Source organism: Poromitra crassiceps (genome assembly GCF_964638095.1).
Source record: "Poromitra crassiceps genome assembly, chromosome: 6".
NCBI lineage: Eukaryota > Metazoa > Chordata > Actinopteri > Beryciformes > Melamphaidae > Poromitra > Poromitra crassiceps.
Window position 1 is genome coordinate 684,025 of NC_139627.1, and position 12,081 is coordinate 696,105.

Sequence of the window (12,081 nt, forward strand, 5' to 3'; positions counted from 1 at the left end):
AGCGATGGCTTCTCTCTCTCTCCCTCTCAGTTTAATTGCTATTGGCCGTGGTATAAGTACTGCCCTACAGCAGGTATGTGAACACTCACTCTTCCTCCTGGCATCCAGACAAGCTGTAACAAGCTATAATTAAAATAAATAAAGGTGTGTAAAGCTCTTTCTAGGAAAGGGTCATGTTGGCTACCTGTGAAACTGTACGTGTTGTTACAGTAAGTGGACAGAAGCCAGAGAAGGTAGACACAGCACCACCTGTGAAACTGTACATGTTGATATGAAGTGGAGGGAAGCACCACCTCTGCAAGCCAGCTTGTAGGCTCAAGTCATGGAGGTGGTGTGGATTGGTACATGAAGGCCGCCGCCCTCCAAATGTACTAAATGTCCACAATGGCAGCGGAGCAAAGATTCTACTAAATTACTAGTTATATAATGTATAATTAAGCAATATAGCATGAGAGCAAGTGTGTTGTGGCGAATATATCCCGCTGATAAGCTGTTATCCCACGAGGCCGCAGGCCGAGTGGGATAACAGCTTATCAGCGGGATATATGCCACAACACCACGCAGCTCGAGTATAATAATATAATAATATTATTAGTATAATAATATAATAATAATAATACTATAAGTCCGACTGGCATGGTATTCTGATAGAGTCAGTTGAAACACTACTGTAAGGCGGGACCGCAAGAACGTGCGGGTGATTTGATTGGATCGTTCTGGAGACTGAAGTTGACATTGGCCAATCCTGGCGCTTGCTGAGAAGCTGAGAGCTTTCTGGAAAGCCGACAGGCAGCTCGAGCGCAGCGCTGCATTCTCAGCGCTTGCTGAGAAGCTGAGTGCTTTCTGCAAAGCCCGACACCAACTAACGTTACGGGGTTAAATACGGGGTTAACAGCCTTTTTTTTGCAAAGAAGACATTAGCCCGCATTTATTCTTGTACAAAACATAATTTTCTGCGAAGTATTAGTAAAGTTATAAGCGAAGATCGATTCACAAGGATCTGACAGCTGTCTCCGCCATTTGTTTTTTTTGAGGTAACCAAAGGCTTTTAGTAAGAGAGTTGCCATGGCAACCAATAACCCATGGCCATGGGTTATTGGAGTGGGTTATTGGATTTATACAATGGCTGTGAACCAATCAGATTGCTTGATTTGAGAGAGCCGTTTTATAATAATGTATATATCATTTTTTGTTATTCCCCCAGCACCAAATGACTGTGATAAATTGTCCACTGTTATTTTGAAGGCAGAGTCGCCTCACTTCCTGAATGATTCCGTCTAGCATGATGCCGCTGCATGGCCTTCCCTCCACTACCGTCACTGCCAGGCACCTTGGCTTAGGGTTAGGGTTAGGCTTAGACACCTTGGCTTTAGCACATCTTAGCACATCTTAGATCAACCATTCTGCATCTTTCCTTTCACCGCTTAATTATTTTATCACATCAAATTGCAGCTCATTGAAGTATTGGTATTATGAGGTATTATTTGGTGACCCGGCTGGATTTCCCTTAATAGCGATCCAGATACGGTCGGGACACTTCTGATAATGTATACTACCTTTAAAAGGAATCCACTCTTACGTTCTATCTTCAGATGGATGCACAGATACGATTGGCTCATTGGTTTCTTGGCCCACAGCTCTTTGGGGGAAGGCTACGGTAATCCTCAGTTAGTCAAAGTTCCCGTAACTAATGCCAGCGTGTCATTATATGTCTCATTCATCTCCGGAGCCACTCAGCAGAATGGTGAAAATGCAGAGTGACAAGCTGAGTCTTGGAAAAAGCAGCCTCACGTCGTCTCTGCCCTCACGTTGTAAACACTCGGGGTCATGTACAGAGCGTTCTGCTCCTTTTCCGTTCAGCATGTACCAATCTGGCATCAGACCTTTCACTGCTCCATTTGCAAGCCCTTTTTTCCTCCTCGCTGCCGGCCAAATTCTCTGCACATCTCACCCTCTCTCTCATCTCACCCTCTCTCTCTCTCATCTCACCCTCTCTCTCTCTCATCTCAGCCTCTCTCTCTCATCTCAGCCTCTCTCTCATCTCACCCTCTCTCTCTCTCATCTCACCCTCTCTCTCATCTCACCCTCTCTCTCTCATCTCACCCTCTCTCTCATCTCACCCTCTCTCTCTCTCTCATCTCACCCTCTCTCTCTCTCTCATCTCACCCTCTCTCTCTCTCATCTCACCCTCTCTCTCATCTCACCCTCTCTCTCATCTCACCCTCTCTCTCTCTCTCTCATCTCACCCTCTCTCTCATCTCATCTCACCCTCTCTCTCTCATCTCACCCTCTCTCTCTCTCATCTCACCCTCTCGCTCATCTCACCCTCTCTCTCTCTCTCATCTCACCCTCTCTCTCTCTCATCTCATCCTCTCTCTCTCTCTTGGCAAAGTCAGCCCCTTTGGCAGCTTGTCCCCAGCTGCTTATCTCTGTGCAAGCTTGGCCATGTGCCTCCAGGTAACAGACAGAGTGCGTTCCGTCTCCTCTCCAGCGTTATGCTTATGCCATATGTGATTCGACCACCTGCACCCGCACCTCTCACATGGCTGTTGTCCTCATCTGACAAGCACAGCCCTGGCACTGCCTCATCTGACAAGCACAGCCCTGGCACTGCCTCATCTGACAAGCACAGCCCTGGCACTGCCTCGTCTGACAAGCACAGCCCTGGCACTGCCTCGTCTGACAAGCACAGCCCTGGCACTGCCTCGTCTGACAAGCACAGCCCTGGCACTGCCTCGTCTGACAAGCACAGCCCTGGCACTGCCTCGTCTGACAAGCACAGCCCTGGCACTGCCTCGTCTGACAAGCACAGCCCTGGCACTGCCTCGTCTGACAAGCACAGCCCTGGCACTGCCTCGTCTGACAAGCACAGCCCTGGCACTGCATTGGCTCTTCCCCACTAGCATGGCCTTACCTCACCATGGAAAAGATGCAATGTGGAGTTGGTTCAGGCACCAAACGGCTGTCAAAGCAACATCCTCAACTTGAACATCATTTTGCACAAGGGGGGATGCAGCAGCACGCTCAAAGCCCATCTCACACAACAGCTCACTCTTCCAGTCAAAATGTCAGAGTTAGATCCATATTGAAGTCATTTTTACTTGATATTCAAATCGCCGTCATACTTCAGAGTTCATATCCAGCATGGGATGATGCTTAATCTTTTACGAGGCTGATTTAGGCGATTAGAAAATGGAAATGGAAAGGTTTCATATTTGCAAAAATTGCTCTGAAAGACCCCAAAGCCCTAAGGAAGTTGTTTGCTTACATATACATTGGCTCATATACATAATATGCAGAGGGATCCCCAAAGCTCTCTCCTGTTATGGTGGATGTTAAATGCCTGAGAAAACAATCTCCTAGAGAAATTACTTTTAGTTTTGCTTCTGGCATAGCTGGAGCAAAAGCATTTCACTGTATATCACTCTGAACAAACAACTCCAAACGGGGCTGAATATTTACACGCTTGGGACAGCAGACAAGTACAATCCCATGTACGTGGTACAGTCCACTGTCCGTGCCTTCTGCACAAATACATGTTTGCATCATAAATCATGCGTGGCGACAAGCGAGCATGACACGAGGGAAGATTTTGTTTGTTTGTTTTTTTGTGTTTTTTGCGCCGTCTTCCAGACAGCAACTCTGGCCGTCTGAGGAATGCACGTTGGGGAAAACACCTGTATAATCTCAGCCAGACGTGCTGACCCACTTCCATGAATACAGGTCGGCTGTGTGGAATGGAGCACACCTGGTCTGCTCTGTCACACACACAAACACACACACATGCATGCCTGCTTCTGCCATCTCCCCAAAGAATCCAGGGTCATTTCACTGTTATTTATTTTACTCGGTGGCGACATTTCTGGAGTTACTGTATCGATAAGATCAGCGTGCCTGGAGTCCCCTGTATGAAACAACATGTTGTCCCACAACCCGCGACCAACCCCCCACCTCCCACCTCTCCCCCCACCTCTCCCCCCACCTCCCACCTCTCCCCCCACCCCCCACCTCTCCCCCCACCCCCCACCTCTCCCCCCACCTCCCACCTCTCCCCCACCCCCCACCTCCCACCTCTCCCCCCACCTCCCAACTCTCCCCCCACCTCCCACCTCTCCCCCCACCTCCCACCTCTCCCCCTACTGTCCTGTACAGACCAAGCCCATACTGTCCTGTCCACACCAAGCCCATACTGTCCTGTCCACACCAAGCCCATACTGTCCTGTCCACACCAAGCCCATACTGTCCTGTACAGACCAAGCCCATACTGTCCTGTACAGACCAAGCCTATACTGTCCTGTCCACACCAAGCCCATACTGTCCTGTAAAGACCAAGCCCATACTGTCCTGTACACACCAAGCCTATACCGTCCTGTCCACACCAAGCCCATACTGTCCTGTCCACACCAAGCCCATACTGTCCTGTCCACACCAAGCCCATACTGTCCTGTCCACACCAAGCCCATACTGTCCTGTCTACACCAAGCCCATACTGTCCTGTCTACACCAAGCCTATACTGTCCTGTCCACACCAAGCCTATACTGTCCTGTCCACACCAAGCCCATACTGTCCTGTCCACACCAAGCCCATACTGTCCTGTCTACACCAAGCCCATACTGTCCTGTCCACACCAAGCCCATACTGTCCTGTACACACCAAGCCTATACCGTCCTGTCCACACCAAGCCCATACTGTCCTGTAAAGACCAAGCCCATACTGTCCTGTAAAGACCAAGCCCATACTGTCCTGTACAGACCACCAAGCCCATACTGTCCTGTACAGACCACCAAGACCATACTGTCCTGTCCACGCCAAGCCCATACTGTCCTGTACAGACCACCAAGCCCATACTGTCCTGTCCACACCAAGCCCATACTGTCCTGTCCACGCCAAGACCATACTGTCCTGTACAGACCACCAAGCCCATACTGTCCTGTACAGACCAAGCCCATACTGTCCTGTACAGACCAAGCCCATACTGTCCTGTACAGACCAAGCCCATACTGTCCTGTACAGACCAAGCCCATACTGTCCTGTACAGACCAAGCCCATACTGTCCTGTCCACACCAAGCCCATACTGTCCTGTACAGACCAAGCCCATACTGTCCTGTCCACACCAAGCCCATACTGTCCTGTCCACACCAAGCCCATACTGTCCTGTACAGACCAATCCCATACTGTCCTGTACAGACCAAGCCCATACTGTCCTGTCCACACCAAACCCATACTGTCCTGTCTACACCAAGCCCATACTGTCCTGTCCACACCAAGCCTATACTGTCCTGTCCACACCAAACCCATACTGTCCTGTACAGACCAAGCCCATACTGTCCTGTCCACACCAAGCCTATACTGTCCTGTACAGACCAAGCCTATACCGGGCTGTCCACACCAAGCCCATACTGTCCTGTACAGACCAAGCCCATACTGTCCTGTCCACACCAAGCCTATACTGTCCTGTCCACGCCAAGACCATACTGTCCTGTCCAGACCAAGCCCATACTGTCCTGTAAACACCACCAAGCCCATACTGTCCTGTACAGACCAAGCCCATACTGTCCTGTACAGACCAAGCCCATACTGTCCTGTACAGACCAAGCCCATACTGTCCTGTACAGACCAAGCCCATACTGTCCTGTCCACACCAAGCCCATACTGTCCTGTCCACACCAAGACCATACTGTCCTGTCCACACCAAGCCCATACTGTCCTGTACAGACCAAGCCTATACTGTCCTGTCTACACCAAGCCCATACTGTCCTGTACAGACCAAGCCCATACTGTCCTGTACAGACCACCAAGACCATACTGTCCTGTAAACACCACCAAGACCATACTGTCCTGTACACACCAAGACCATACTGTCCTGTCCACACCAAGCCCATACTGTCCTGTCCACACCAAGCCCATACTGTCCTGTCTACACCAAGCCCATACTGTCCTGTAAACACCACCAAGACCATACTGTCCTGTACACACATGTGGAAAAACACTCCGAAGAAATTACGTAAGGACAATTTATGTGAGGTTCTCTGGAAACAGCAGTGCAGACTGCCATTAAATGCTTATAGACGGGATGGCTGTGCAGCGCTCTGCCAGCTCCTCGGTCCAGCGTGTTGTAAACGGGCCAGGCGTCTTGGCCCGTTTACAACACGTGTTGTGGCGTCTTGCCCCGGCCAGACGCAGCTCGTTTCACTGTTTACCTTCAGTCTCTTGGAGTGATGGATGGAGCTAAGAGCACGTTGAGGAAGCCACAGAACTCCCTGTTGGCTCAAGTTGAAGGAAGGGTGGTTAGGATAATTGAAAATGTCCAGAATATGATCCCAGAACCTCTCAGTAGATACATTTAGCTCTAGGTAATGATTCTGATGATAAATGCCCGATATCCAAGACTATCATTCTCTCTCTCCCTTAATGTTCTGCTCTGGGTTGGACTGAATATCACAGCCAATTCTTCTCTCTTTAGTGCTGCAGCAAACACATGATACACCTTTGATGATATTTCTTGTTGACCTGTCACAACACTAACCCCAACCCCAACTAAAGAGCTTCTACAGTATTGGGCTCTGGCCTGAGTCACTATCTATCTTGGCATCGAAAAGACTGTTTAAACTCTTTTCTCCACTGTACTCTGTCTATTCTATAGCTGTATGTGTGCGTTATATGCCAGGAAATGGCAGTTGGGGTGTTAATTACTTCCAGAATACAGTACCAGGTACCAGGGCCTGACATCAGAGCAAACTGCTGTTGCTGCTTAAACACATCACTTCCTATATGTCAGATCATTTTTCCAGGCAAAGACCTGCCTGACACTGGGGTTAGGGTTAGGTCTTTGGTCTACACTGGTACCTGGTACACTGGGGGTACTTCTTATTAACACTGGGGGTTCTTCTGATCTGCAAAATGAAAAGCTTTCATGACGTATAGGTTGAAATCACTATTGCATATGTTGTGTTATATAACTCGGCAATAGAGCGTAGCAAAACAGACATTTTTATATGAAAATGTCACGGATTATCACTCAAAGGTCCACATGTTGACGGTTTGCTGACTCGACACCACCCCCTTCTCTCTCCTCTCCTCTCCTCTCCTCCACGTAGATGTTTCCTGAAGCTCGGGGAGTGGCAGCTCAGTCTGCAGGGCATCAACGAGAGCACCATCCCCAAGGTGCTGCAGTACTACAGCCACTCCACCGAGCACGACCGCAACTGGTACAAGGTCAGTTTGAGCCCACTCAACTCCCAACCTTTGACCTTTGACCTCACACTGGCCCCAGTAAAACCACAGGCTCGTGATGCCACAGTTTCACCAGGAACACGTTGGACCCCGTGTTGTTATTGCCTTTAAACCCAAAATGGCATAACGTAGTTCATTTATCTTTTTGTCTTCATGTGTTCCATGCATTAAAGCCATTATGTCGTTTTTCTATTTGGGGAAGCTGCACCCTCACAGTTACAGATGCTAACGTTAATAAATACTACACTTCCCTGTTTGTATGTTCAGATATCAGCCTTATTTTACTGTGTCTGCTTGTACTCTCTACTTTGCTTACCTTTCTGCAGTGTTTATAACTGGTTCGCTGGGGGGGAAATAGCTCCAAATATCCCCAAATGTTCTTATATCGACTTGTTTTAGTGAGATAAGTAGCTAACCATGCCTCTAATCAAGCTAGCAAGCGATGTTTCACTTCCTACACGTACAGTACAGTACTTCACAATAAAAGCGTCTGTTAGTTTGTCAGCGGAAAACTTTTGATTTAAAAGCTGTTATATTAAGGTAAAAAGTTACAGAATTAAAAGAAAATCATGATTGCAGTGTCTCTACTGATGCATCAATGATATGAGGTGATGGAGCAGAGAGCATCTCTGCTTTATCTTTATATTTGTATAGATATCTCATCTATCCCTCTGTAAACCCTAATTCACCCCGTGTTTCTCCGGCAGGCCTGGCACGCCTGGGCGGTGATGAACTTCGAGGCCGTGCTGCACTACAAGCACCAGAACCAGGGCCGCGACGACAAGAAGAAGCTGCGGCACGCCAGCGGCGCCAGCGCCAACAGCGAGGCCAGCAACAGCGACAGCGAGGTGGACAGCACCGAACACAGCCCCGTGCCCTCGCCGGCCCAGAAGAAAGTCAACGAGGTGAAGGTCACACAACTGCCATATAAATACCCCAGGTCAAATGTTAAACCAGTTTAGACCGTCATATATCATCTAGGCATACACACTGTCACAGGTATGCGTACAATTACACATACATTACACACAACTGTGTGGAGGTTTCCACCACAAGGCCAGCATCTTTTGATGTGTTAATCCATTGAACTTTTGTAACTGTGTGGAGGTTTCCACCACAAGGCCAGCATCTTTTTGGCAGCAATGAAGTTGATGGCAATGCTGTTGCCATATGACTGCTGCCTTCTAAACCTCCATGAAAAAGCTTGGAGGTTTAGAAGGCAACAGTTGTCTGGCTGTCCGTTCGCAGGACCTCTCCAAGACGTTACTTCTGTACACGGTTCCTGCAGTCCAGGGCTTCTTCCGCTCCATCTCCCTGTCCAGGGGCAATAACCTGCAGGACACTCTCAGGTAAGGAGGCCAGTGCTCCACACCAACAGCACCCAAACATAAACACCTCAGATACATTGTGTGTGTGTGGGGATAGCGGGGCCTCTAGTGGTCGGTTATTGAACTGTATGGTATTTATAATGTGATTTCTAAGGTGAGACATGGGAGGTGAAAGGGCTTTGAAAAGAAAAAAGTCTGCACTCTGGAGCATACTTAAGACTTGGAGTTTATTGATAACGTTTCGGTTCAACAACCTTCATCAGAATGGAGACAAACAGGACAAGCATTCACATATATGGAACAGCCCAGCCAATCACAGCATTTCACTTAGTAGCTCACAGGTGTGTTCACTAATTGTTTAGAGGGTGTGTCCATAGGTCCTGCTCTGTCATCATACTCCACACGACTGATTATAAAACACATTTACAAAATAACATATTGCAAAATGCATAATACAAAAAACCAATGCGAACACAATACATGTTTTTAAGACAATGGGGAAGAGATTAAATGGAACTCTACTACCACTGAAACATAGTTAATACAATACAGTAGAACTAAAGTTAAGAAATATCAAAATTAACCAAAATGCAATGAATAGGATTCAAAAGCCTGGCAATCAAGAAATTGAGATAACATAGGTAGAAATTTTTTAAAAACCTAGCAATCAATTTTTTTTGAGATAACCTAGGTAGAAAGAAAAGAAAAACAAGAAAAACAATGCCATACAGTATCCCTGTAATTGGAGGAAGGGGGGGGGGGGGGGTAGTTGGCCTACAGAAAAGGTCTGAGGTCAAAAGACTCATTGAGCCCTCTAGCAACAGTATCCAAAGTGGAGATCCAAAAAGCCTCTCTCTTGAGAAGTAAAAGATTGATATCTCCACCTCTAGGTGGCGTCGTGACCTGCTCAATACCTATATATTTGAGTGATGAAATGGGGTGTTGTGCTTGAGCAAAATGTAAGGCCACTGGATTCTTGAAGTCTTGTGTTCTGATGTTACTCCTATGTTCAGAGATCCTCGTCTTGATTTGTCTAGACGTCTTACCTACATAGACTAACCCACAGGTGCACATGTGCACCTGTGCCAGTGGATGTGCAGATGTGCAGACGCTTCTCTCTATTATAGGTGAAAGGGCTTTCTCATACTCTGAGGCAGAAATCTCGACTTCAGCTCTTACATGTACCAAACGTTTCACTTTCATGCCTATCTATATTCTGAAGGCTTTGTTCATATATCACCCATATCCTGTTTTATATAACATTTTATTCTTAAAAACATGTTTTTTGTTGTAGTTTTTTTACCTGGTTTTATATCCAATGTTCAGATTTCTGTTCTGGAAATGTAATGCAATGGGGCGGCTGTGGCTCAGGAGGTAGAGCATCGTCCACTAACCAGAAGGTCGGTGGTTCGATCCCCGCCTCCTCCAGTCTGCATGTCGAAGTGTCCTTGGGCAAGACACTGAACCCCAAATTGCTCCCAATCGATGGCTGTGCCAGCACAAGCTGGCCGCCTTTGGTGTATGAATGGGTGAATGTAGGCACATTGTAAGCGCTTTGGATAAAAGCGCTATATAAAATGCAGTCCATTTACCGTTCACTTCAAGTAAATAATGCCTCATTTGCATATTTAGAAATACAATTTCAGAAAACCTACTACATAAGTAATCAACTGAGAAGATTCATGGTGATATCAGTCTGTAAAAATTACCAGATTCGTCAAGATTGTCACTATTCTCGAGGAGACAGAAAAAGGAAGATTTTGATGATGCTGATATTTTTCCCTATTCTCCAGAGTGTTGACTCTGTGGTTCGACTATGGTCACTGGCCTGAGGTGAACGAAGCCCTAGTGGAAGGGATCAAGACCATTCAGATCGACACTTGGCTACAGGTAACTCTCTCTCTCTCTCTCTCTCTCTCTCTCTCTCACTCACACACACACACACACACACACACACACACACACACACACACAACTATTAGGTGGAGGCTGTCTGAAGGAAGTTGGGTTGATTTGAACATTTCTATCTCTAAATGGTCTTCATTGGGATTGTATTAGATGTGCTACATGTTGGCATTGTTTGGTGCTTTAGTGACTTCATGAAATACATAAATACATCAAGGCAGTGATATAGATATAAATATATATATATAAATATATATATATATATATATATATATATATATATATATATATATATATATATATATATATATATATATATATATACATAGTTATTGCAGTTTCATCTACAATGACTGGGAGAAAAGGATTGTTCAATTTGGCATTTTGACACTTGGGGAAGCCTAGTTGTTGAAGTATAGTATGATTCCTCTCTCTCTACCTGCACAGGTGATCCCTCAGCTCATCGCTCGTATCGACACCCCTCGGGCCCTGGTAGGCCGCCTCATCCACCAGCTGCTAACGGACATCGGACGCTACCATCCCCAAGTAATGAACCTCTCCACACAACACAACGCTAGTTCATGTTTTGGTTCACAGTTTAGGACGTTACCAAGAACACCACACATGTAAATATGTATATACACACATGCACATATTTCCAAGGTCTGCATCAGTGATTCATGGCTGCTTTGTTCTCTGTTCACCTCCAAGGCATTGATCTACCCTCTGACCGTGGCCTCCAAGTCCACCACCACAGCCCGTCACAATGCTGCTAACAAGATCCTGAAGAACATGTGCGAACACTGCAACACCCTGGTCCAGCAGGCCATCATGGTATGGGGATTGTATCTTCTCTACTTGGATTAAATATGTGTTTTCTAAATTTGGGACATAAAATATTGCAATACTATGATGTATCGACCCCCTCCCCCCCTCACACACACACACACACACACACACACACACAGTAGCTAGAGGGCAGCGATGAGGCAGCAGACTGACTTGCTTGTTACCTGGGCTCCAGGTGAGTGAGGAGCTGATCCGAGTAGCCATCCTGTGGCATGAGATGTGGCACGAGGGGCTGGAGGAGGCCTCGCGCCTCTACTTCGGCGAGCGCAACGTGAAGGGCATGTTCGCCGTGCTGGAGCCGCTGCACGCCATGATGGAGAGGGGCCCGCAGACCCTCAAAGAGACCTCCTTCAACCAGGTCTGTCCCACTCACATTTTGCTATTCATAGATGCATTTTCTACCAATATGGTGGTGCTTTACCATGCACACAGCTCATTGGCTGTGTTTGTAATTTGATTATAATCACGTGTTATATTCCTACCAAGGTGGCCGTGTGGTGATGTAAGAAATTACAATGAATTGAGGTTGCGTTAATGGTGGTTGGATTCTTTCCTACTGATAAACCGGGGAATTGGTTTTGATCAGATGAATTTTAAGTTATCCCTGAGGAGGAAATCGGCAAATAATATACAGCAAGATACACCAAAGCGCACAGGATATAAAGAAGAATGGAGGAAATGGGGAGGTATTTAAATGTAGCGTACATTTGATCATCTTACATCTTACCGAGTCGAGCCAGAACCACACTGCTGCCACTGCAGCA

General features: G+C 46.9%; 1 protein-coding gene across 2 annotated transcripts in view; it reads left to right on the forward strand.

Moving 5' to 3' along the window:
- Window positions 1-12,081, forward strand: part of mtor (mechanistic target of rapamycin kinase) — a 172,494-nt gene that overhangs the window by 136,605 nt on the left and 23,808 nt on the right. For both annotated transcript variants that reach the window (XM_083638895.1, XM_083638896.1), the window contains exons 38-44: window positions 7,100-7,217; window positions 7,943-8,140; window positions 8,439-8,584; window positions 10,357-10,453; window positions 10,916-11,014; window positions 11,180-11,302; window positions 11,493-11,675. In XM_083638895.1, coding sequence (XP_083495021.1) covers window positions 7,100-7,217; window positions 7,943-8,140; window positions 8,439-8,584; window positions 10,357-10,453; window positions 10,916-11,014; window positions 11,180-11,302; window positions 11,493-11,675 — 964 coding nt within the window. The remainder of the gene's footprint in view (window positions 1-7,099; window positions 7,218-7,942; window positions 8,141-8,438; window positions 8,585-10,356; window positions 10,454-10,915; window positions 11,015-11,179; window positions 11,303-11,492; window positions 11,676-12,081) is intronic.